This window comes from Epinephelus lanceolatus, chromosome 21, assembly GCF_041903045.1.
Source record: "Epinephelus lanceolatus isolate andai-2023 chromosome 21, ASM4190304v1, whole genome shotgun sequence".
Lineage (NCBI taxonomy): Eukaryota > Metazoa > Chordata > Actinopteri > Perciformes > Serranidae > Epinephelus > Epinephelus lanceolatus.
This window is the reverse complement of record NC_135754.1, coordinates 15,763,004-15,790,184: the sequence shown is the minus strand read 5'-3', so window position 1 is coordinate 15,790,184 and position 27,181 is coordinate 15,763,004. Positions and strand designations below refer to the sequence as shown.

At 41.3% G+C, this 27,181-nt stretch overlaps 1 protein-coding gene and 1 long non-coding RNA gene across 3 annotated transcripts in view; one reads left to right on the top strand and one right to left on the bottom strand.

Annotated features, from left to right (window-relative positions):
- The first annotated feature begins 1,327 nt into the window (after window positions 1-1,327).
- On the top strand, window positions 1,328-24,672 carry LOC117247508 (cilia- and flagella-associated protein 337). Of its 2 annotated transcripts, XM_078163512.1 has the most exons (18): window positions 1,328-1,883; window positions 2,982-3,228; window positions 3,383-3,529; window positions 5,973-6,095; window positions 6,185-6,356; window positions 6,466-6,512; window positions 6,605-6,742; window positions 6,909-7,097; window positions 8,752-8,943; window positions 9,039-9,506; window positions 9,656-9,805; window positions 12,012-12,196; window positions 14,051-14,190; window positions 14,872-15,020; window positions 15,122-15,333; window positions 19,222-19,367; window positions 20,012-20,067; window positions 23,770-24,672. In XM_078163512.1, exons 1-18 carry the CDS (start codon window positions 1,813-1,815, stop codon window positions 23,824-23,826), a joined length of 2,889 nt encoding a protein of 962 aa, XP_078019638.1. In that variant the 5' UTR covers window positions 1,328-1,812; the 3' UTR covers window positions 23,827-24,672. The 2 variants fall into 2 exon arrangements, with proteins under 2 accessions (XP_078019638.1, XP_033467986.2); XM_033612095.2 differs by lacking the exon at window positions 23,770-24,672 and having other exon boundaries at window positions 20,012-23,312.
- Window positions 13,389-27,181, bottom strand: part of LOC144459438 (uncharacterized) — a 16,858-nt gene continuing 3,065 nt past the window's right edge. The window contains exons 3-5 of the long non-coding RNA XR_013488418.1: window positions 15,098-15,250; window positions 13,977-14,184; window positions 13,389-13,873 (exon numbers count right to left, since the gene is read on the bottom strand). This is a non-coding gene — a long non-coding RNA (uncharacterized LOC144459438). The remainder of the gene's footprint in view (window positions 13,874-13,976; window positions 14,185-15,097; window positions 15,251-27,181) is intronic.

The window sequence follows — 27,181 nt, the reverse complement described above, 5'->3', positions numbered from 1 at the left end:
CGTGGCCGTTCCGTGCAATAGCATGTATATTTGAGAGTTGACTGGGAGAGCCATTCCTGCCTAAAAGTAGCCTACCTCATCACCACTGCAAGGCCTAAAAAAACCTGAATGGCATTGCATTTGCAAAAACACATTTCAACAAAGGCAAATTAAATTAATAAATGAATAAATAAGTACATTTCAAATTTAAAAAAAAAACATAAATATACCGCAATTCCTTAACTCCACCTCATCCTCCACTCCTCTAATAAATAGCCTACTATACTATTACTACAAGGCTCTTTGATAATAATAATAATAATAATAATAATAATAATACTAAAAGATCTGCTAGCACTGCATCAGTAGGGGATACATTTCCATCAAACAAACAGAAAAAACCCTTAATATTTATGCAATAGAAATCTCCTCAACTCCACCTCATCCTCATCTCTACCATAAGATAACTGTTTGTTATGCAGCCTAAAATGGACTACTAGTGCATTTTGTTTTGCATGCCTGTGTTGTAGAATGACGGTAAATTAACCCTGATTGTACAGATGCAATGTGTCCAGGAATGTGAGCTTACATTTCTTGCTTCTGTCTTTGCACTGCTTAATATCATTGCTGCTCCTGATTTCTACTGCATAATACATTATACCTTTGGAAACAATTATTTTCCTGCCTCCTGATTTAATTGGAACAGAAGCTTAAGTCTGGCATATCTGCAGAAATGCTGACAAATGTGTCCTCCTGAGATGCCTGAGGTCACCCTCAAAGATTCACTAATCACTGCTATGACAGACCCTGCTGTAAAAAGGCGACATGGCAAAACAGGTGCCATTTTTTTCATCTTGCTATTTCCACCTGTGGTTATTTCACTATAACAAGCCAAAATATGCTGGGAAAAAGTATATTACTGTGTGCCATTATATTCTGTTGTTCATTACTGGCCATTGCATCACATAACACATGCATTATGTCGATATCTGAGCCAGTTACAGTACAGGCTACTGGTGTGTGAAGGTCTAATATTAGACCAGGTGCAAGGATTTGCCCAGCAGACCAGACTCCGCTGGGACTTAGGTACCTTCATTAGACATGGTGAGAGGCCAATGTGGCTCATGCTCATTGAAGTGGTGAGTAAGAGTGCTGTGGGTTGCCTGGCAATAATTATACTGCAATAGTTATAGAAGTAAAACTATGACAAAGAATCATTGATTTCACTCTTTTTAAGTTGGAATATATTTGCACAGGATATATACTTAAGTATATACTTCAGTATAATTTAAAGGACGTCATCATAGGCCTTATTATGTTGGAACAGCTGAACTGTCCCTGTGTGAAAGTTACCAATATTAACTCTCCTGGGTGCTTCTGACTAACTTTGCGTCTATAAATGATTAATCCACCGAGGGCCTGTCTGTAGGGTTTGTGGCTCTGTTACCCCCAGCAGACTTTCAGTTATTTTGGACATACTCATCTCTCCACACTCTCCTCACCAGCGATGTGTTGATTTTCCCCCTCTCTGAGCAATCAAACTCTTGTGACGGATGACTTATTGATCCGTGGACGTGGACATTCCTTCCTTGTTTGGAGACGAGAAGCTTTGTTTGAGGACATCAGGTTTGCCTGAAAGGCAAGAGGAAGGGATGGCAACAAAGGCCCTGGATGTTTAGACTCAGAGCATGGTGACGATCTCAGACTGGCCTCAACACTTGTAGGTGCTGCATCTTTGGACTGGATGTAAAATTCAACGGGCAAAGATGGAGCAGTGTTTGGTGATTGGAAGAATTTAAAGAGGGTTCAAACAGTGAGGCTCCAGTTATCAGTATGGATATCTTAAGAAACAGAAAAAATCCATGGGTACTCTATGAGACAGAAGTGCCATACAGCAGGTTTTGGTGAGTTTTCTTTGGCTTGTTGATCACTGTTAATAAACTGTATATGAGCTGTTACTGCATACAAAAGCCTGTTTGCCAATTTTACATGTGGTATGTAGGCTATACCTCACAATACTTCTCCATAATGTCATACAATTTGTCTATATTGTGTGATATCATCTCACATTTTAACATCTCAAATCTCTTCCTGTCAAATAAAAAAATACTGTGAAATATATATGCCAGTTTCAATCTTCAGCTGACAGTACAAGAAGTCAAGTCATCTATTGAGTTCTACATTTGCATCTCTCTGGTTCAGATTCACAAATTTTCTCCACTCAGACACTGACAAGGATTTCTTCCACCCTTCACACACAGTGTCGCCAACTCTTTGAGACACAGCAGTCATTTCTGACCTCCCTTTTCAGCAAACTAATACACTTTTATTACTTAATTATTTTATGGTTCCATTAGCATTAGTGAGAAATGTGTATGATGTAAAGGACCACTCATGCATGTCCTGATGGACCTGGAAAAGAGCTCACAATGCTGAGACATGTGACTTATTGTTCCAGCTTGGAGTCTCCCTGAGCAACGGGGCCACACAGGAGCTGCTGGTGGTGAAGAACACTTTGATGTTTTAAGCACGTCCCCCAAAATCAAACTTATTCCCCATTCGCAACATTTACCAAGTGCACTGTTCAGATCACATATATTCCTGTCACTTAGTGGATGTTTCAGATGGATATACATCATAAAGAGTTTTTTGAAAGACGGACTTTTGGATCAGCAGTGTGTTGTCCCAAAGCTGCCACTTGGGAGCGCTGCATTCATTCATGCTGTGAGGCAGTCATTGATGGAATTAATAAACAGTCAAAACTTATTAACAAAAACTATAAATAAGTGATGCTAAGACAATAAATTATCCCCAATTAATCAGTCTTTGGCCTCTGTTGGCTTCAATCCTACACAGCCACACTGTCTTTACTTCTTTCTTTATGCTTATGTCCTCCATGTTTTTCAAGCAGCTATACACCTGCACACACAAGAATTAAGTAAACTGAAAAATTATCCAATTTCCGCACAAATTAATATTTTCTTTTATGATCAATGCTGCAGTGATCCAGCCTGTGGAGTAAGTCCTGCAGAAAAATTGAGCCCTGAGCACCTGCAGCACCTAAGAAATGCATTTACCCATCCAAAAGCTGGAGCACAGACACACGAAAACAGGCCGAAAGGAAGGAGTAGAAGGAACAGAGGAGGAAATGAAGAGCATGGAATGAAATTCGAAGAGTTCCGGGATGTTTTGAGGTCTGTGGTCGGTCCAGATGTTGAGGACACATGGGTTGAAAGGTTCTTCAGTGAGGTAAGGAGAAATAAAGAGATGTCTATGAGAAAGTACATTAGCTACATACTTTACAGGCTGTAAAATAGTGTAATACAGCCCACCCATCAGCATAAACTTATTGTGCCAACACATGTTTTAGGATGATGATGTAAGGCCATTGTTTCATATCCAGGTAGATATTCGCTGTACCGGGGAGGTGAATTGGCAGCAGCTTTGTTCCTACCTGCTTTTGGAGTACACTGAGAGAGAAAGAGCCTCCATCCCCAGAGCTGCTCTCCTGGACTCCCAGCCACTGATGAGACACTGCTCTCATAACAAGGTAGAAATCCAACATTCGATATCTGGTAAAATGAGAAGTAAGAAGTAAGTGTGCATGTTTGTAGGATGTTCCACTGTTTAAACTGATACACTGAAAGGCCAAATGGGGGTGCCAAATTTAAAGGTTTTTTTAAAGACTAACAGATCTCAGTGTCATTTTGTGAAGAGACAGATTGCACCCACTTTGTGTCTACCTGCCCAAGGAATGCAGAAGCTAGGTTAAAGGCACAGTCCACCCAAAAATGTAAAAAATACCTATTTTTCCTCTTACCTGTAGTACTATTTATCAGTCTAGATTGTTTTGATGTGAGTTGGCGAGTGTTGGAGATATTGGCTGCAGAGATGTCTGCCTTCTCTCCAATATAATGGAACTAGATGGCAACTAGATGGTACTCAACGTGCCTAAAAACACATCTGAAAAACTCAACAGCAATGTCTCTTTCCAGAAATCATGACACGGTTTCTCAAGATAATCCACAGACCTTGTTGTGAGCAGTTTCATGTAGGAACTATTTTCTGTCTACTGAACTACACCCGCCAACCGTATCACCGCGTGGAAGGAGGCGTGCATCTCTTGCTAGCTCACCTAGCACCACTGAGCTATCTAACATTACAGCTCAGCAGCTCATGTTGCGCTGTCACAAGCACAAGTCTCTCATCCATGAGTAGATGCATGCTTCCTTCTGTGTGGTGATATGGTTAGCAGGTGTATTTTGGTAGAAAGAAAAAAGAGCATTTTGGGGATGATGTTTTTCTGTTTTTCTGGGCGAAGTTACTGTTACCCCTGTTCCTCTCGTCAACGAGCCTATGGGATTTTTCCATTGGATTTGGATTAGTTGCTCAAATTAAACTCTGTGGCAAACAAACATTTATGATACTTACATGTTTTGGTCTGCAAGATAGGCCGATATCTTCACAAATGAACACCTATTTTATGATTTTTGAAGCCAAAATTCAATCACCAGAAGTAAAAACTTAGGCTATAAATGAACTACACCACAATCGTATGAATTAACTTCGCCACCACAACAAGGCTGCAAAGCCATGTTTGGCGTGATGGCGTCCTGGAGTCTCATTTAGCTACTTATTAGCAGCTGCCTTTTTTAAGACACATAAAGCTTCAAAATTCACAGGTGTGGTACTAACTGACAAATTTTATGTTGTACAACAAAACGTGAAACTCTCTGAAGCTTGTGTTAACCAAAGAAGTCACTTCAGGCATCTAACCAAAAACCCATTGACATGTGCAAAAACAGTGCAAAAACACTAACTCATTTCCAGGTTTTACGACTCATTTCTGGGGCACTCTATAGTTCCTACATGAGACTGCTCAAAACAAGGTTTGTGGGTTATCTTGAGTCATAATTTCTGGAAAGAGACATCATGCTGAGTTTTTCAAATGTATTTCTTACCTCCTTGAGCCTAAGCTGAGTGTCATCTGGTTCCATTACATTCAAGAGAAGGCAGACATCTCTAAAGCTGATATCTCCAACACTCGTTACCTCACACCAAAACAATCTAGATTGATAAATAGCACTACAGGTATGAGGAAAAAATATGTATTTTTAATTTTGGGGTAAACTTTAATAAAAACTTTAATAATAGGTAGTTTTTGTAACCTTACTCAGTCAAAGCCTAACAAATGTAACTTTAATAAAACAAACATTCCTACACTAACTTACATGTAAGTAACCCCAGATTATGTTACATTTAATGTAAAAAGAGTCACTAATAATGACAAGCCTACTGTAAAAGTATACAGGCCAGTCTTATTCTTACCAACTTACCAGTCAGAAGCTTTCAGCATCAGCAAAGCTAACTGCCCAGCACCAGCTGGCAAAGATAGCAGTTATGCTAGCTGGTGACGAAAGTCCAACGTTAGCAAGCTAAAGCACCTTAGACGTTGTCAGAGACCAAAACGAAGTTAAAAAAGAAAGTGAATATCGGATTTATATTTGTCAGGTGGACAGAAACAGGGCTCCAGTGGAGAAAAATGTTGCATTGTGTCTGTTGCCTGTCTGCTGTATGTGTTAGCAGTTAGCTAGCATATTAACAACGTTAGCCAGCCGTGTGTGTTGTTAGCCAATGGAGGTTTTCTGCCCCAAAACGAGTTTTGTTTTTGTCTGTCTCTTGTCCCCAGGTTAGATATCTGCCCTGGGCTTTAACAGTAATCTTTTTATATGGGTTTAAAACTTACAGCACATACACGTTTTTATAAATGATACTTAAAGTGTTAGCTGCCAGTGCTATAAGGCAGGCTGAGGCATATTGATTGCTCCAGAAGTTGCCGTTAGCATCCTCTGCGGGGTGACAAGTTTACTAGCTGCACTCAGTTTTCTAATTTTCTTTGCTCTTCTTATGCATCATTTTTCTAAAAGTAATACTTTTATTGCTCCAACGACCTTTTTTTTAAATTCATTATATTTTAACTCATTCCTCCGCAGCGGGAGCCAACAGTGCGTGTGGTTGCTGTTTCCCACCCTCCTCCGCTCCGCTATGTCAGTGTCAGTAAGGGAGGCCAGATCACTGTCTGGAGCAGCAGCCTACACATCCTCAAAACCCTAGGGGTGAGTGACATCATGGTACTACTTTTACATTCACATGGAAGCACAACACACTCACTCACACGTTTAATATTTAATTCTATTTAATGCAGCTTGCTGGAGATCCAACAGAGGAAGTGGCCAACACCAGGAGATTCAGAGGCTGGACCACTGATGCTGTCTCTATGGGCAACGTCCACAAGGTCGCCATAGCAACTGACTGCAGGGACTTGCATTTTGTCAATGTCTCCATGGGCAGTTTGTTTGAAGATGTCCACTTGTTTGGTATACGTGATTGCTGTTACTAAACTGAGCTGTTCACTAATAAGAATCAGTGACGGTACAATTATCCAAATTTTCAAGTGTTAACTCTTTGTCTCGTCTTTGCTCCAAGGGTTTCGTAGTGTCCCGACTGCTCTTTTTTACTGGTATGATGTTCAGGTAGGACCACTCCCTTGAGATGTCCTTTTTTGCTTCACAAATGTACTCGAAAATCAATAAAATCATCACTTCATGTGGTTTTTCCCTCAAAGTGTCCAAAGCGACCTTCACTGCTGCTACTGGGGGATGAAAGAGGAGGTGTACATCTCATGTGGTTTCTGAACCCATCTAAAGGTCTTTTCAAAAATCCATCCAAGGCAGAGAAGGGCCCGCAGAGGATCTTTTTTCCAGTAAGCATGGCCTTGTCTACTTAGCTCAGTCTCTGGTTCTTGCAGAGAAAAGTGCCATGCAAACCCAAATTTTAAACAGTGTAACAGTGAGTCAGCAATAATAAGCACTTATTGACTTCACACCATTTTACATATAAGCATTTATTGTTATCCTTCGTGACAACAGGACCTCGGTAAACACAATGACATGGTCTCCTACCGTCACATCCCCAACATCCACCAGGAGCCAATCAACAGAGTGATGTTTGAGCCTGACGCCAATGTTGTCATGACATCATCAGAAAGTGACACCACCTCTGTGGTCTTTATGAATGTGTTGCTGAAGCAGGAACCTTATATTTGGAAACTTAAGCAGGTAACTGACACTGTAAATGACACAGTGTGATTTTTGTCTGACGTTAATAGCAGGTTATTATGTGTTGTGTATTATATAATAGTGCATCATACTTTATTCTTTTGGTTATACTTGTATAATGAAGGGTTCTGTTGTTGAATTTTTAAGAACACACATTCACAAAGTCAGGTTTAAGCACTCAGTGTTTTGGTCTCTCAGAATTCCAACTCTTTCCAGACATTTATTTCTCTATTTTAAGTTGAATGAGAAAAATAAGACGTAAAAGAACAGGGAGAGAGTGTAATGATTTTTGTCATTATATACTTTTGATGTGGATCAAGGTCAGATGAACACATGTCACAGTACTCTGGTCTGGGTGACCCTGTCCTAACTGGGTGGGTCAGGGTTTGGAAATCCACTTTCACTCCATTAAAATTATTTAGAAATCAATAAATGTCATTACATGGCAAATGCAAATAGTGCATCCCCCATTCACTGAATTATCCCGAGCCAATTTTATGTAGAAGAACAAATATGAAATGTGAGTCAAATTACTTATTTCTAAATTTGATTCTTGCTCAGCACGCAGAAGCAGACGGTGCCACTGACTGTGGAGAGAAAAAGTAATGTTACTGCACAAAATGTTATTAAACTGGGTGGTGATGCTTCCTGTTATTCACAATGGGGTTTTTTTGAGCAAGCACGCTCATTTTATACTCCAATTAACTGTCTGGACATTTTAACAATGAAAAACTCCTCAGTTCAAAAATATTGAAACCAGCTGACTTTATTTATATCTTTAGAAGCATGAGCATGCTTTATTTTTCAAGGGACAGCGCCACTAAGGAGACGGTTCATCCCAAAATCAAAATATATATTTTTCCTCTTACTTGTAGTGCTGTTTATCAGTCTAGATTGTTTTGGTGTGAGTTGCAGAGTGTTGGAGATATCAGCTGTAGAGACCTTCAAAGCACAAAAAATACATTTGTAAAACTCAACAGCAATGTCTCGTTCCAGAAATCATGAGCTGGTTACTCAAGATAATCCACAGACCTTGTTTTGAGCAGTTTCCTGTAGGAACTATTTTCTTTCTACCGAACTACACCCGGCAACTGTATAATCAGGCAGAAGGATGTGTGCATCTACTCATGGATCAGAGGCTCGTGCTTGTGACAGTGCAAAATGTAAACATTAATGCCGTCCTCCTCGGCTGAGCTTTAACGTTAGCTAGCTCAGTGGTGCTAGGTGAGATAGCAGTAGATGCACTCTTCCTTCTGCGCAGTGATACAGTTGGGGGGTGTAGTTCGGTAGAAATAAAATAGTTCCTACATGAAACTGCTCACAACAAGGTTTGTGGATTATCTTTATCTTATTACTATTTATGGAAAGAGACATTGCTGTTGACTATTTAAAATGTATTTTTTTGAGCACCACAAGCCGAGTACCATCTAGTTCGATGACATTCAAGAGAAGGCAGACATCTCTACAGCCGACATCTCCAACACCCAACAACTCACACCAAAACCATCTAAATGGATAAACAGCACTACAGGTATGAGGAAAAAGGTGTATTTTTGATTTTGGGGGTGAACTGTCCCTTTATACACCAGTTCATGTGTATCTGCATTAAGCAACATATTCTGTATCCCATCCTGGTCTTTTTGTCTCATTTCAGGGAGCTAAATGTTTCGACTACAATGCGTCTCTGCAGTTGCTAGTCACAGGAGGTTGTGACCGAACAGTCAGACTATGGACTCGATTTGTGACCACACGTCCCGTAACTACGCTGCTGGGTCACCGCACCACTGTGTTGGATGTTGCAATCTACCAACCTGTTGGGCAGATCTTCAGCTACTCCAGAGATGCTGTGAGTCATTAGAGATGATGCTTAGATCTGTTTTATGCAACATGATCACAACAGAGCTTGTTTATTTTTAAGTGAATGAATTGTTTCTTTGTCAGGAGCTGAGGGTTTGGGACATTTCCAGTCATCACTGTTTGAAAGCCGTCTCCCTGCAGTTCCCCTGCCAACAGCCAGGTCGAATCCCAGAACACTGCAACTTCCCCTTCCTGTTGCTGAGCCCTCCTCTTCCTGAGCATACACAATCTCATCTGGTGGTGGGATGCAAAGATTACCTGGCCCTGCTCAACTTGGCTGAGACAAGAAGAGGAGGGGCCGGATGGCTGACAGATGAAGAGAGGGAACCAAAAATTCAAAGTGGTCCTGCCCTCTCCTGCGCTTTGTACAACCCTGCTCTGAGACAGGTAGTGACTGGACATGTCGATTCATCTATGTCTCTGTGGGATGTGGAGACAGGAAGGAGGCGACTTCAGATCTTAAACGCTCATGGAGAGGATGCCATCACCTGCATGGCACTAGACTCCTCCCACAAAAGGCTGATTACTGGGGCTCGCAATGGCACTGTTAAGGTTTGATACCACTTCTTACTATCAGTTTGTACAAGAATGCTGAATTTGTTCCAGTTGGTGCACCAACAATGTGTATACATATTTATTTCACATATATGAGAAAGTCAGAGAGAAAGAGTTTGTTAATGAGAGGATCGTTTCCCCAGCAGGTGTGGAACTTACTAAATGGCCTTAATTTGCACAAACTGGAGCCTGTCACCAATTCTGAGGTCACCGGGTTGACCTGTCTCCATGACAACAAGCTGCTGGCTGTGGGGTGGAGCCAGCGAATCGCTCAGTATGACATTGCAACTGCCAAGGTAAAATGAAACTTAAAAGTGACTTTACACCAGGCTGAGAATCAGTGTTTCCCTGCCTTCTCTGGTTGAATGTTTCAGGCCTGTTGCACCTGTAATCACACATAACAGTGATGTCAGAGGGAGTAGATCCATGTAGTATCACAACGAAGTGAGAACATAAACCCCTGAATAGCAGCAAAACAAGATTTTAAGTTACTCTTTAACTGTTTACTTTTAACTAACACAACAAAATAAATAGAAGGGAACTTGGAGAGCACACACCAGTCTGCCAAGGCCAATAGTCCAGTCTTTACTGATATGCACATCTGCAAGCACAACCACTATATCTCTGGATATATTTCCAAAACTATTAGAATTATGTTAAAATGCTGTTGTGCCTTACTGAAACCTTATTACCTCAGCTGTGCATTTATTAGGTATTTTTACAACAACATTAATTTTATTGCTTGCTCTTGGGAAGCGTAAATTTTTCCTTATATGTCTGCTGGATTTTATTGCAGATAATTCACATTTGGATGCGAGTAAGAGTGTAATTAGTTGCATAGCCTATTATGTGTGTACTTACGTTTCCATAGCCACAACTTAGTTTGAGAAAAAATGTCAATACAATTGTATCAGTTCTCCCTGAGTGCTCTATAGAATCTGCTTTCTGTAATCCTCTGTAGGCGTGAAACTCGCATTGTTCAAGTATATTGCTTGCTAGCAGTGTTGTTCTTCCTTGCTTTCTTTGGCGCATTGCCGCAGGATACCTCATATAATCAAACTTGAAGTAAGAAAAAATGCAAGACATTCTTAATTTTGTGCATGTCTGGTAGGTCTCTTCAGGGAAAAATGCTTTGCTGGACAAAAAATACTTTGTCATGTTTCTAACAGTAAGAGCCATTTGTTTAGAAAAATAGGATAACTGCAGTTAGCGTGAGCAGATATCATTACTGGACAGACAAAAAAGACAGAATCACAGCATTAAATACATTACAAGAACTTTAGATTGACAGGCGATTCCGGGAAGTGCAGCACGCACATTCACTAATGACCAAAAATCTTAAATACATCAAGATGCACACATCGAAAAGTCTTAGCCTACACGCCTTTGCTCATCCACAAGTTCTTCCCCAGATGTTGAATGCTGGATGATGATTCCCACACAAACAGCTGTCACCATAGTGACTAATCTGGTACAGACTTAAAACACTACATTTTTGTTAAGAAACAGTTTGTCGTTCAGCCTGAGAAAATATTTCCTGCAATTGTAGCACAAAGTGTATTTGAATAAATCCAATAAATATGTAGGTGAATCTGTGGTATCTTTAAATCAGAACTCTTGTGTCTTTTTATTGTTAGTAATGTCTAGAACGTTTTAGAGCATAAAAAAGATTCACCACATCCACTGACACATTAATGCACGCTGACACTCTGGTTATAAAAAATAAAGATGAAGCATTGCCAGTGCCAGTATAAACACCAGTATGACCTGCAACATGAGACAAAAGTCTAGACGTGCATATTTTTACACCTCAAATTCTTGTGTTACATTTTACCTCTCAACCTTTAACTACCATCTGCTCTGCGGTTGGATTCATCCCTCGACTACAGCAGTAACATTCAGTATTCATGCTTCTCCAGCAAATTCCCAGTCCTCTTTCTCCCCTACTCATAATGTTTCTCATTGTAAAGCCCCCTGTGTCAGCAGAGCCAGGTCTGCGAGAAAACATTTTTAGTAAAAAATAAACAAGCAGGTGATGGGTTTTTTTAAGAGTAAATGGTATCAGTGAATGATGTAAATTACATTTACACACGCACCTGCTGAGATCAAAGACATCTGTGCCATGCAAGACATCTGCAGCAGTATTTCTCTGGCGTCCATCATGCTGAGCCTCCGCGTAGTCCATTTTAAAGAGCTGACCTCAACACTGTAGCCCAGAGGTGTAAACAAAATCAGTAAAGCAGAGAAGGAAATAGAGCTGCTTTCCACAAGGCAACACAAACAATTACATGTGATTTCAGATCATTTGTAAACTGTCACATGGTGAGAAGTGATGTGCAAGGAGTTGCACAATTTCAACCAACAAGCTCAGGCACACAGTGGAATACAGCATAGGACTATTGATTTTGAACCTGAATATTACATTCAAATGTTTCCTTCATTTATGTAGTCAGTAACAAGCTTTGCTGTTGTTTAATATTGCCATCTTTACTGTACGTATAGGATTTGTATGTAAGAGCTGACATGTCATGGAAGTCCAGCGGTGTCCACAAATCAGACATCTTGGCCATGTGTCAGTGCTCTGTTCTGGGCGTTGTTGCCACGGCGAGCCATGATGGAGATGTCATTATCTGGAGGCTTGAGACGCAAGGACCAGTGCTTCACTTACAGAGACAGACACAGAATGGGTGAGAAAATGTAGCTTTGTGTGTGTGTTATCTTCAAGTGGCAACTGAAGAATTAAGCTGACACCAAGTGCCAAAAACTGAAGTTCCTCAAGTGACCTCCTGAGGCCCCAGACACCAGTCAGTCCCCATAGACACCCATGTTAAAAATGCCCAAAAACACATGTTAAAGTTAAAATTCATTCAAATATCGTCACCTCTTGTTAAAGCCTTGCGCAAGACTGTTTTCCTAATCCTGCTCCTGCACACCCTGATTGATTATCAATAAATTGAGTCTTCTGCTTTGCCACAGGGAAAACACATTATTTTACTGTGGTATTAAGAAAGATAATCATAACTGTTAGTAATAGCTACTGAAATTACATTCTAGTGCATAATTTCATTCATAATTACAGTTATTCTGGTGTCCCTGGGGTTCAGTGTTATTATTATTATCTATAATATGCCTTACTTTTCTTTTGTATTGTAATGTCTTGCTTTTATCTTATTTTCTGCTTCACTTGTTGACATCTCCATCCTTCAAGTTAATTAATCTCTTGAACCCACGTGTTTTTTTCGACCGCCTGCTCCCACAAGCAGCAAAGATAAAACCAAGTGTTCCTACGAGGTTTGTATTGGGTCCCGCAGGACTCTTGGGATCCCAGTCCCAATGCAGTCCTGTACCTCAGGTCACTTCTGGCTCTAAATATCCATGTTGGCTACGGCCAAATGCCAAACTAGAGGCTTTAAAATGGGAGCCCACAAACCAATGGGTGACGTCATGGTGGCTACATCGATTATCTTTATAGTCTGTGGTCGACCTGCTAAGATTTTTAACCGTCCCAATATAAACTCATTTTGAGCAAGCTAAAATTTGTCTCCTCACTTCATCACTTGTGATATCATAGGCACCACTGACCAGATGTGGGATCCTACAAGTTTTGACTTTAATCAAACTGACACTAATCTTTTTTTATTACTCTCCAAAAATGTTAAGGATAACACAATAAATTCCAAGACTTTGTAACTGATTATATTTACTCAAGAAGTGTACTTAAGTAAGTGTTTGAAGTACTTATTTACTTTTCTTAACTATTTCCACTCTACGCTACCTCTACTCCACAACACTTCAGAGGACAATATTATACTGCATTAAAGAAAAACAAGCATATAATATGCTACGAAATGCAATGCATTGTTAAAGAATAAACCAATGGTCCGTAAACGTTTATTTATATAGTACCTTTCAAAACAAAGTTACAAAGTGCTGTACAATAAACACAACACAAGGAGAGTAAAGCAAATAACATGTCCCATGGTCATGAGCTCTGGGTAGTGACTAAAAGAATGAGATCACAGATACAAGCGGCTGAAATGAGTTTCCTCTGTGAAGTGGCTGGGCATAGCCTTAGAGATAGGGTAAGGAGCGCAGACATCTGGACTGCTCCTTTTCATCAGTTGGGTCAGTTGAGGTGGTTCGGGCATCTGATCAGGATGCCTCCTGGGTGCTTCCCGCTGGAGGTGTTTCAGGCACGTCCCACTGGTAGGAGGCCCAGGGGTAGATCCAGAACACACTGGAGGGATTACATATCTCATATGGCCTGGGAACACTTTGGGGTCCTCCAGGAGGAGCTGGAAAGCGTTGCTGGGGAGAGGGACGACTGGGGTGCTTTGCTTGGCCTGCTGCCCCCACGACCCGGCCTTGGATAAGCACATGAAAATGGATGGACAAATATGTCATAAATGTCATCCAAGTAAAAGATTTTTAAAAAGTGCCTAGATGGAAACTATACAATATTCTCACGAGTACTGCATCCTTAGTGGGTGATATCCTTTGTTATTGCTTGTTTATTTTTTCCTCTGCTCATGTGCATCCAGAACCTTGCCCCCTGTGGACAGCCTCTTGTTCCTTCAGCATCGGGCCAGCAACAGGAAGTTGAGGAACAGAGGTATCCTGGTGTCATCGCAGGCTGGCTGTGTCTGCTTTTGGAGCATCACTGGACAGACACTCACTTACGGTGAGTGGGGAAGAGAGAGGTAGGGTGAATGCTTAGTGTATTATTCAGAAGAATGTATGAAGAACATGAATTTAGAATAAAACTCTCCCAGTATGAGGGAGGTCGAAGCACCAAACTGTACGAGCAATTGACAAGCAGCTGTCAGTTGTAATGATCCTCCCATAAGACGGATTTACAAACAGCCCGAGCAGTGACAGTTAGGCTGAACTGTCGACTTGGCCTCCTGCCTGTACCATTCCTGGCAGCCCACAACTATGTCTCTTTCCAGATCCCATCTGTGTTTAGTGGTGTGGGATTCATGCACTGTGACCGCGGCATATGTGTACAAGCATGCATGGGTGTGTGAGTGAGCCAGTGTGCATTTGTGTGTGTGTATATGTCTGTATTATGTGTCCATACATTTTTCTAGCAGAGAGGAATTTGAGAGTGTGACATAATAGGGAGATGTGTGACATAACATTAAAGGGTAGCAATTTGCCTCAGAAGTTCAGACAGTGTTCTTGACATTGGAAGATAATCTGACTATAACTACATTTATACACATGCAAATTTCTCCTTGTAGACCCTCAGGAGCCCAAACCTACAGGAGACTCTTATAAAAATGTAAATGCATCTACATTTTATTTGGGTTTGTTATGTTTGGAAAACTGCATAAATAAAGTTTTTTTTTCCCTATTCCAGGCCAGTTCTATGCTCCACAGCAGCCAGGTGAGCGTGTGCTGTGCCTGAGCTCAGATCAGACCACAAATACCATCCTGGTCTCCGGAGACACAGCGGGCTGGCTTCAGATCTGGGACATCTATCACTATGCACTGGACATCCAACGCGAGGTGAGTGTATGTCTTTGTGTGTGTGAGGCAGTGCGAATACATAAAAAATGTATGCTGTACTGTATATCCCTCTATACCTGAGGTGTTCTCTTTCCACACAGCCAGCTTGTGATTGTCCTCCTCTGCTGCAGTGTTGGAAGGCTCATGAGAGAGCATTAGTAAGTGTGGAAGTCCTTGAGGTGGCTGACAGATTGTTCATCCTCACAGCCTCAGCTGACGGCTCCGCTGGACTGTGGACAAAGGACAGTGGACATGTGGGTTCTTTTGGGCAGGAAGTGATGTGGAATATCAGTGACCCAGCTACTTACCAGAGGTGTGGCTCATGAGCTTGTCTTTGTATCTCAAGAAAATATATTAAAGTCCCTCTACAGACACATTTATAGTTTACTTACTCTAATTTTGTTTGGCATGGTTTACCCACATAGTTTTAAACAACTCTGAGAAGTCTTTGAGAAATGTACTTGGGATAGGTATTGCTTCACTTTCTGCTTTCTCCAGCACTGCTCACATTAGGTTGACTGGTGAAAGAGAAGTGCACATCAAGATGGGTAGCATTAGCGTTAGAGGAAACATCGGAGGGATTCATCCATAAATGTTTAAGCCTCATTCCCATGTTCTTAAATACCAAGGCTTTGAGTTGGTGGTTCGGTCCGACTACCAACCCAAAGCATTGGTATTTGACAAACTTGTAATAAGATTCAGCTATCTACTATCATTCTCCAGAGTTCCATAGGGGCAGCTGTGGCTCAGAGGTAGATCGGGGGTTCGAACCTTGGCTCCTCCAGTCTGCATGTCGAAGTATCCTTGGGCAAGATACTTAACCCCAAATTGCTCCTGATGACTGTTCCATCAGTGTGTAAGAGTGTTTGAATGGTTACTGAGTGGCAAGTGGCACCTTGTATGGTAGCCTTGGCCACCAGTGTGTGAATGTGTGTGTGAATGGAGTAGTGTAAAAAGCGCTCTGAGTGGTCAGAAGACTGGAAAGGTGCTATACGGTGCAGTCCATTTACCATTTACCATACAGCACCTTCAAATATAAGAAACAAAACACAAATAATGCCACAGTTTGATCTAAAATTTAATGGTGGCTAAATTTTCCTAATTTGTTAAACCTACTGAGGGTTAACAGATTGACTCTATGTGTCACTTTTAGTGTGCTAACTCTTCCATGGTTGAGGCCATAAATGCTAAAAATGACTGCACACATGCTGTCCGTGAAGGATACTGGATCGTAAAGTCCAAATGTTGAAGATGACGTGTGTAAACATGGCAGCCTTTTTGGGATTTTATCATTTAATTCCACCAACACATAGTAGAGTGTGCAGGAGATGTCCAAACAAGTAATGATGTCAACAGGGAATGCTTGGTGCCAAATTTAATATAGAGGAGTACATCATGGTTGAGTGCGTCCTCCAAAAGAAACTTCCCCCGTTGTTTCCGCAGACATTCGAGTCTTTAATAGAAACTTCAGTTTGGTTAAAGGTCACAAACTCTGGCTTGGCCCAGGCCTTTGCTGTGTGCTTGTCTGTATTGCTCAGTATTGTATTGTAATGAAACTTAAGAGAGACGACAGAGTGCAGTGAAGTGACAGACAGAGTCAGCACATGCTTAGATACATGTGAGAGCGAGGGAGAAAAAGACTGTGGTCTAAAAGTCAATTATGTTGTTTGCATCAACTTGTCTCACGCTCTTGCTGTCACTGCCTCTCTGGCTCCTGATTGGGCAACCGTGCACAGAGTGCTGACAACATTTCAGTGTCTCTTCTGTAGCTCTTGCATAAGTGTTGTGTAATTCAGATTTTTTTTAGTCATGCCAGAGCTGCGGCTCCAAGGATGGCATTGTCGGTCGGTCAGCCGAAGTAAATCTTGCAAAGCAAATGACATTTCCATCAGCCTCAGCTGTACTTTGTGTTTAGTGATAATTAGCAAATCAGAGTCCAGCACAGATCTGATTCTCAAGACCCGCTTCCAAACCAAAACCGCAACATGTGTTACAGCTCCTGCCCCGCCACCCGCACATATGACCAATTAGTTCTGCAACCCAACCCGGCTCGCCAACACAAGATCTGCTGCCTGACCCAAAACCACAAATGCTATAACCATGCACTCGCTATTCAAAAAAATTAGCTAGGCAGCACATTTAAAAGTGATTATTTGGGGATTTTTTTATACATGTGAAACTAAGATAATATATTTTAAAATGATGATTATTCAGGCAATACAATTTAAGTGAATATTTTTTTGCTTACTCACATAATACTGAGCGGCACATCTCCACAGTTAACATGCCTGTTAGTAACGCACCTGAGTGAAGCAGCTCTAATATTCCAGGTGGCTCAGATGACAGAGCTGACATAAAGGATAAAACCATTAAAACAGTAAATCAATTATCATTATTCTCAATTTATTCTGATATATGCATCTTCTAACACCCACATTCCAACCCATAGGTTTGTTTTTTCAACCAGAACCAAGAATCAGGACAAAATACCACAATCGAATCATCTATTTTGCTGATCCACTGCCAGGTATCCAATGCAGGACTCTGTAGCAAATGTTAGCATGCTAACATGCTAACCTAATAACATGATCAACATTATACCTACCTGTTAGCTTTGTTATTGTGGGCATGTTAGTATGCTGACAGTAGCATTAGTCTCAAAGCGCTGTGCCTAGAGACTGTATGTGAAGATGAACAACACGTCTCCACATACTCCTGTTCTACAAAAATGGAGCTAAAGTGCAGTGGATACGGCCAGATATCTTGAACTTTTGGAGTGAGAGTCTGTGCAGTAGCATTTGAGAAGTTCCCGCCCATACACTTGTCCAGGGCCATTGGTTGCAAGCACACTGATTAACACTCACTGGTGTCAACTGTGATGTCACAAACCCCTTTTTATACCATCAAATAAAACAAGAACCACCTAAAATTATAGAAACCATCTTTAGAAAAAAATTATTTGACATGTTCTTTTGAATTTTTTATTTTCTTTATATACAGTCATAGAGTGCTGCAGGGATGATGTTTTTGCAGGCCCATGCGGAAGTTAACATTGCCCTTGTTCTGCAACAAAAAACCCAATGGGATGTTTCCATGGAATTTTGGATTACTGCAGAAAACTAGCTCAGTGGCAAGCAGAACTTTATGATACTTACATGTTTTTGTTTGCCAACATAAGCTTCACAAATTAACACCACTTTTAAAACTGAAATGTAAATGCAATTGCCAGAAGTAATAGGCTAACATTAGGCTATAAATGAACCACACCATGGTTGTATGACTCAATGTCACCACCACCACAAGACTGTGGAGGCTGTTCAGTGTGATGACGCTCTTAGTCTCATTTAGCCACTGGTAGCAACCACCTTTTTGTAAGACATCTAAAAGCTTCAAAATTTACAAGGGTGGTATTTACTGACGCCATAGGACAAAACGTGAAAGACTCTTAAGCTTGTGTTAACCAACCACAGACCTTATTTCAGGCATCTAACCAAAAACCCATTCAAAAAATAAATGGCCTATGAGACAAGGGTGCTAAAATGCTAACTCATCTCAGGGTTTAAGGACTCATTCCTGCACCACACTGTAGACTCTTAGACTTGTTTGGGCTATGTGGATATATCCAGTCTTTTGCCTTTTGCCAAGCAGTAAATACTGTATAGGACCACGTGTTTTAATAATGCATCAGCAAGTGTAAACAGCGTAAACAGCAAGTGCATTAAAGAATTCCACATATACATAGTTGCACAAGATGTTGTCTTCAATGTAGAGGCTGCAAAACTTTCCCACAAAAGTCCTGAACCTTTCAGCTGTCTTTTAAACAGTTAATCAGTGTAAAATTTCAAATGTTAAAATTATGATCAGTCAGTTTCAATTTACCCAGGACAGCAGTGCTAAAATACGCACGCACACTCACAGATACACACACACACAGATGGAGCACACAGAGTACTCAAGTGCAGGCCAAATTCACCACAGAACTGGAGAACAGTTCTGGTTTAAATCAAACCTAACAACAAGCACTCGCACAGATATCTGACTTTGTGACAAAACATTATCCAGCAGAGATCACCGATCCTGTGTCGTTCAGTGACATGAACAAAACTGGGAAACCTGTCTAATCTAAAGTAAACAGCTTTGTGTTTGCACAAGTGAGGTCCCTTCAGCAAAGAGCAATATCATTTGGTTCTGACATCGACAGGAAGACACAGAAGAAACTGACAGAAGCAACAGAAGACACAGAGGAGAGGACTGAGAGTGACGAAACGGTGCTCAGCGAGGTCAAAAGTCGAGAGCCTGACCCCACCAACAGGGGTCAAACTTCACAGCAGGAATGCTGTTCTGAAGGTAATCATTCAGTGCAAACAGGTGTTTTGAGGTGCTGTAAACACACACACATATGCAGATAGCCTCTCCCTGACCCAGGCCATCTCCAGTCACATTTGGCTGTGCACTGGGAATCCCCCTTCCAGTAATCACCACTTTCGCCAGAATCCCTCTACACGTGTGCGGCTGCTGCTGCTGCTGTTGCTGCTGCAGAGAAGGCTTTAAACGTACAGGTCGGGATGGCCTTCCAAGCTAATTAAACCTGATACTCTGATTAAATCATGTCCAATTTCACCACATTATGAAGAGAAGAGTCGGAGCATTCTTCACATTCTCCTCCTCTGAAGTCTGGAGCTCAGCTTGGGAACATTTGGGCAATGTTCTGCTCCAGAGACGCAAGCCAGATTGTTTAAAAAAAAAAATTAAAGTGCACAAATGCTCAAGGTTTGTGTGTGTGTGTGTGTGTGTGTGTGTGTGTGTATCTGCAAGACATTTCCTACACTTTCCTTTCACTGTCTGCCCGTTACACAGAACTTGCCAAAATAAGCGATTAGCTGTGCTTTCTTAGCAACCACACCCAGACACAGTTATACACACACACACACACACACACACACACACACACACACACACTAACTAATGGTGTCTCCTGTCATCCACTTTAGCTTCGTCCAGCAGCCCAGCAGAGAATGACCACGAGCAACCTCCTCAGCAACCCATGGTAACCTGCAAACACACAATCTGCAGCCGGTGTGTGTTAATACCTGTCATCCTCATCTCAAGTGACTTCTTTTCTTCCCTCCATGCATGCACATCCATCCATCCATCTATTAACTGTGTGTGTCAGTATCTGTGTGAGGCTTTGTGTCATGAGAGGAGACATCTGTGTGATGACATCCGCCACAGCAATCACTGTTGATTGGCTGTTTTCGCCCCATCAGGCGCTGGTCCTGCAGGTCACTTTCACACTGATTACTTGATCCTTTCCCTTCTCTCCTCCTCCTACTGGCTGGATTAATACCTGGGATAACAAATAATTTATTGAAGTCTTTCTAACTTTTGCATGTCTTTGTTGTTTAAAAACTGTACAAATTACCTAATCAACATTAAAGATATACTGCTTTTCCTAAAAAAAAAGAGCAATGTAGAGACTTACACAGTGGTAATCCCTCTTAATCATCACTTGTAACCCTCTAGAAGTGCGTGGCATTGTATTTATCTGCAGAGACTCTGCCCTCTGCCTGTATTTTCTTATTTTCTTCTCATCTTTGGGCACAGCACAAAGATAAGGTCGGGACTTTATAAACAGGTAGTGACAGGGCGCACCATGTGTCAGACAGTAAGCAGCATGCATCCAAGAGGAAGCTACAAAACTTGCAGACACAGTGGAGAAAACATGCAAATACAGTGAGGCAAAATAGCAGGCGCACAAAGCTTGTTTTAAACCAGAGGGAATCTGGGATTGGCTCTCACTTTCACTAGCAATACTATTCGCAAACAATAACCGACAATTCCTGCAGAGTGTACCTTAAAATTAATAGTTTGACACCGTAAGAAATTTGGTTATTTGCTTTCTTGCCAACATTAGGATGAGAGGATTGATACCACACTTTTTTTTTCTTTCTTTCTTTTTTTTTTTAAGATTATTTTTCTGGGCTTTTTGCAGGTCAGCGTGTGAAATGGGGAACAGAGAGAGAGAGTGGGGACTGACACACAGCAAAGGGTCACAGGCCAGACTTGAACACGCGACCGCTGCAGCGAGGCATTGCCTCTGTACATGGGGCGCCGGCACTATCCGCTACTATACCAACACCCTGTTACCCTGTTTTTTGTACGGCAAATAAGAGGCTACAGCCAGCAGCTAATTAGCTTAGCTTAGCACAAAGACTGGAAACAGGGTGAAACAGTTAGCCTGGCTCTTTCTAAACTTATCAAAAGCCTTTAACTAAAACCTCTCAAGCCTACTCATTAACACATTATATCTTGTTTGTTCAAATTAAATTATTAAGGATGTCAGACTACTGTAGTTACTGGCAAGACATATCTAGAGTGAAACATCACAATGCACAATGCATGATGACATTGTTGGTGGGTGGTGTGCAGTCTACTGCTGTAAGATTCACCAGTACAGGTTTGAACCCAAATGCACGACAAAGAGGCAATAGAGTTGCAGGGAAAGTCAACTTTAATAGATCATTTCAGGCAGAGTCAAAACCAGGAAATCAGTCCAGCCAGCTTGGCAGAAAGGCAATGTGGCAGAGGGTGGGGGAAAATGGACTGATATATATACTGAAGGACTGATGGGAGAATGAGCCACAGGTGTGGAGATGGGTGGGGAAAACCAGGTGCAGGTAATGAACAGACTGAATGGGCTGAGAGGGAGGCGTGATCTGAAATGACAGGAGAGTCAAAGGCCGTTTACATGTACACGGTGATTTTGATAAACGGAGACATCTTCCTTCGTTTGTGCCCTTCGTTTACACGCAAACGGAGATTTCTCCTCTGAAAACGAGTCTTTCTAAAAACTCCGGCCAGAGTGGAGATTTTGGAAAACTCCGGTTGCGCGTTTGCATGTAAACTGAGGTAAACGTAGATAAACGTAGTTATAGGCAGCCCACGTCACAGTATGCGCCGGAACTTGAGCCTGTGTAAAAAGTGTGACCTATGTTGCTATGGTGACAATGGATACATGGAAGGCTTGAACTTCTTGTTACACTGCCACCTACAGGTTTGGCATGCCCTTGTGTATATATACACGGGTAAGTGTAAACGAAGAGAGTTGGGATTCCTGACAGTTGCATGCAGTGTTTTTGTAACTTATTAATAATCTCCTTGGGATGCTGCTTTGTCTTCATAATGGCAGCGACAAACTTGGTTGTCCATCTGGCAGCCCATAGTTCATCTAGTAGACAAATCAGAATCTTTATTTTTTAAGCACACAATAAATGCCATTAGCACCAGCGCAAACCAGCACCCTGGTGTTGGTGTGGATGGACGGACGGACTCGGGGTGCTTTCAAATCATGATGGTGGAATCTGTGGTTGATGACTAACTGCCATCAGTCCAACCCTAACTTTTGGGCAGAGCCAGGCTAGCTGTCTCCTCCTTCCTCCAGTCTTTATGCTAAACCAGGCAAACTGTCTAGCTTCAAAATTAATATACTGCGGTTGATCTTCTTATTTGCCTTTGAACTGAAAAGAAAGCCAATGATTGTACCACCAAAATGCTGAACTATTCCTTTAATCTGCTGTGCAAAAAAGAATGCAAAAATTGTGGAACTGAATCTGTCACGAGTAGCTTCCCTATTTAAAGTTATTTTTATACCAGGTGCCACTTAAAGTGACAGTATGTAACTTATGAAAACGGGAATGACAGGTTCTTCCTCTTATAAATGAGAAGTTAAACCTTTGCCTAATTCACTACACTCAGTCTGACTTGGTCTGGTATGAGCATTAGCTTGTTGTGGCTAATGTTAGCTAACTTAGATCAAGTGAGTCAGTTTGCTAAAGTTCTGCCTTTATGCTACTTGTGCTACTATGAAGCTACTTTTTAGCATTTCTATTTAAGCACACTATTCCATGTATTGGGACTTGAAGTGGCAGCTGTTCAGCATAACTCATAGTCTCTCTTTATTTTTCAAAATGCTCTGCTCTTTGCTGCTGTAGTGACTGATTTTCTACTGAACAATCAATAAACTCTTCTAGACAGCGTTGCCACTTTTAATTTCAGTGTATTATGTAATTACTCTATAGTGGGAGTGTTTATTGTCGAGGTTTGTGGACATTCAGTAGTGGCCAACATAAAAATACTGGTTAGTACACGCGACTATAAAAGGCTCGATCAATTCAGGAGGAATGTGAGGGCGCCGTTCCACTTCCTTTTGTACGGGCTGTGGCTGTAGCGCTCCACGCTCAGCCTGAAGTTGTCCAGAAAAATGAAAATGAAGGGATAATGAAAGAGGGAAAAGGGAAGAAATAGAGGGATACTGCCTTTCTATTTTAGATGCATCTGATGGGAAAGTGCATGTCTTATCCACGTCCTTCTTTTATGTTTTATCTTAACTGCTCTAAATCTTTCTCTTGATTTCTCCCTCTGTGGAGCTTCTTCAGCCTGTCTCTGTTTACTTCTCCTCGTCCTCATCCCTTTATATTATGTGTTGTTCTGCCACACTGTGCATTTGTGGCCTTGATATTTCTGTAGCTGCCAATTTATTTGGACCGACTGCCGAGAGGTCAGACAGGAAGTTAAAAAGACTTCCACTGATTCATCCGACTACTTGAGATGTTTGTTGAAGGAAGAATGTCAGAAATGCCTTGATGCTGCTGCTGCTGTGTAAACTTGTTCCATCTTTACGAAAATTATTTTCTGAAGCTGAAAAGTCTGTTCTTCATTTTCCTCTTTTCTACTCATATTCTTTTTCCAGGAGATGCTTCCACTGAGGATTTACCCACAATCCCTGGGGTGTGGTATCAGAGTTTGACTGGCAGCGAAAGGCTCAGCTCACAGCAACTGGAAGGAAAAGTGAGATTCCTACCTGTCCAGTCAGATATAAACGAAGATGCAGACATGAATGCTGTTTTTCTGCCTTCCTTTTTTTTTTTTTATAAAGTCATCTTGAAACTCTAAATTGAATATGTCTTTTTTAATATGTCATATGAATACTGTGCTGGCATATATCCCTCTTCAAAACAGCCTGCGATATACACTGACTGCACCACATAGCGTTTGGCTTTTTTGTCTTATTCTTTTTCATCTATTCCAAACCCTGCTCGCTTCCTGATGTTTGGTCCAACTGTTACTTGAAAGGAGTAGTTTTGACATTTTGGGAAAGACCTGCATTCATACGCTGAGAGTTAGGTAAGAAAATAGAAACCACTCTCTACTCAAAATATGAGATACAGCCAGGTGACGGTTAGCTTAGCATAGCATAAAGACTGGAAACAGGGAAACAGCTAGTCTGGTTATATTCAAAGGAGAAAAAAAATGGGGGGTTATGTGCGAGACTGTTTCTTGCCCGAGGACGTGACCTCCCATGAGATCACAACTTGTCGTGTTTCCCCCTAACTATAGTTACGCTAAGTTTACTGTAACTAATTGGCTGTACCTGTTAGCTTCATACGTTTTTCATACACGTGCTAGCTTGGTTTGACTTGGTGTGACTCGCTGCGTCAGCCCAGTGGGGCAGGAACTTGCATCTCCATAAAACAGGGCTATTCACTCAATGCATACTCATACAATGGTTCGTATTATATAGCAACATAAAGTTACAAACTTAACATAAAGTTACTGAGGTTAAGTTTAGGAAAAGAAACATGGTTGGGCATCTTTAGGAAACATGGTAAGGTAAACATGGCAAGTAAAGTTGCTGTGGTTAGATTTAGGAAGAAAAAATGGTGACAACTTACCTTAAAATGACTCAAAGTTCATTCAAAGTTCATAAAGTTCTGAACACCAGTCATGACCCGTCCTACTCTCACTCTGATTGGCTAGTACTCGTCACCTTCGTTCCTTGGGATGGCTAGGTTTAGGCAAGAGGAGTGGGATTGGTAAGAGTTAGGGTAAGAACTCACCCTGGGAAAAGTCCTTGGGGAAAGTCCTGTGTTTTGTGACCCATCCACTCCTCTAGTGTGTGTCCCTATCGGACTACTTCCTACTTAACTCTTGTCAGCACATTGGTCACATGATTGCAGACTTTCCAAATACAAGGGTTGCACACACATAACTGGCTCATGATTGCGTGGGAAGTGTAAGAGTTTTGGTGCATTAATTTTTCATAGGAAAACGTACAATCAGTGCATGAGAACAGCCTGACCCACTTTAAGGTTTGTCTTTAACTGATGGCGGGCTTGTACTTGTGAACCCATAGAACATTTTTCTGTCCGCCCTGCTGGTGTTATTGTGGTCAACAACTTTCTTGTACTGTTGGAGGAGTTTTTAATTTTCTCTTGGCACCGCACAAATGCACGCCGAATGCCCATCTGCTGCCTGCATGGTCCTCTTGCTCTAAACAGTAAGCAGGGCTTGTGTTTCATCTACAGACCAAGCGCTTGCCACTCTCTTCTCTTTTCTCTTTGCTTTTTTTTAGATGCAGATGAAACTGATGAAATATCTTCTATGTCTGACAATAGCAAACATTAAACATGTCGCTGAATCATCATTGAATGTTGACATTAAATAAATATGATAAAGCCCATCTGCCGTCACAGCAACCTGCTTGGAGGTGGTCGCGCCTGGGCCCAACTCCTGAGATGGTCCATCTCAGTGCAGCTTGGCCCAACTAGTCATGGAAAAGCAAATCAACGTGAAATGGTTTGACTCCGTGCAGCCAGAAGTGCCAGTGGAAGAGTTCTATAGTGCTCTGTGCTATTTCTGGGTAGATACTAAAATGTAGTCACCAAACATCAACCCAGGCATACTGTACAAGCATCGCGTTTCTACATGGTTGTTTGAATCCTGCCACAACGTGACACTGAAGCAGATTAATATGAGGCAAATCAGAGCAAAAATCTACCTTATAATTCATTTTACTTGAAGACATAATCTTATACATAATGAGATGTAACCCTAACCTTCTATTTTAACTGAAACATTCATAGCTAGCTAGCTGCTAACACAAGTACTGATATCTGTATGCCAGTTTCATTTGGTGGCAACCTTCTAGCATTCTCTACAGTCACTTCCCGGAGTCTTGAGGTCACTATGAGGTTGCCAGGCAACCAGCAATGACCCCAGGAAGTTACTGTCTCAATCCAAGTCTATAAGACTGAATTGCAATGTTTATTTACAATAATTTGCGGGTAGAAAACCCAGTGTTGTGCAAATGCTAACTTTTAGTCACCTAAAAAAAACTTTAAGATGGCACATGTCTCCACAATTAAATAAATTGACAGTTGTCTGCCCAGAAGTGATTGGTGTTAGCGAGACGTCTCGATGATTTGGTCTTGACAACATGAACATTCTGAGTGGGTCCCTTTTCCTGTTGAAGTGTTTCTTTTTGCAGTAGCTGACAAGGAAACTATAAAGGAAGAAAATGACATGACGTTAGTGACAGCGTTCTAGGAGCCAGACTTGGTGTCAGTTCTATTGAAGTCGATGGGGCAGGCACGACAAATGACACTATCACACATCATATCTGTGTTGTTTCACCTTTAACTAAAAAACCTTCCAGCAGATTGCAAAACACACATTATGTAATGTTAATGACGTTTTTTTAATCTAAATGTGTGTGTTTGTTTTCTTGTTACTGGTCTTCAAACAGGTCACAGATCTGTCTCAAGATGGCAAACATGATATCATGATACATAAACAAACAAGGCAGGTCCTACCTGTTATAACTGACCTGACTGTAATTATAACCACCTCAGTTTATTCTGGCTGGACTCAGTTAGGTTAGGTAAATATTGGCCTAACTAGAACTAGTCTAGACCTTAGTCTACAGCAGTTTGCTTCAGTAATTTACATTCATACTAATGTAAGTCATCTAACATTAATTAGCTAGCACACATATAAGTCATGACAATGGTTAAGCTTCAGAGGCAACATTTGCTACTCAGGGTAATTCAACAGAGATAGTGCTGGCTAACATTAGCTAAACAAAGTGCAAATGCTAACTTAGTTCATTGTAAACAACGTAACAAGTAGTAAGTGATTAAGGTCCGAATATATAATAATTTTGCGAGTAGCGCCACTTGCTGACAATAATATTAGTTAATATCATTTACAGTTTAAAGTTTGGTAGCCATTGATATGTATTATACATATATTCGCTAACAGGAGGTAGGTTAGCTACCTTGGACCCAACAGGGGCTGAGATGCAGCTGACGGACAGAGCCATA

What these genes read in the sequence shown, in the direction of transcription:
- LOC117247508 (XM_033612095.2), top strand. Translation starts at nt 1,813, where the DNA reads ATGGATATCTTAAGAAACAGAAAAAATCCATGGGTACTCTATGAGACA. An exon ending in TTGAAAGGTTCTTCAGTGAG is followed by an intron (nt 3,229 to 3,382) that starts GTAAGGAGAAAT and finishes TTTCATATCCAG; the next exon opens with GTAGATATTCGCTGTACCGG. An exon ending in TGGACAGACACTCACTTACG is followed by an intron (nt 14,191 to 14,871) that starts GTGAGTGGGGAA and finishes TCCCTATTCCAG; the next exon opens with GCCAGTTCTATGCTCCACAG.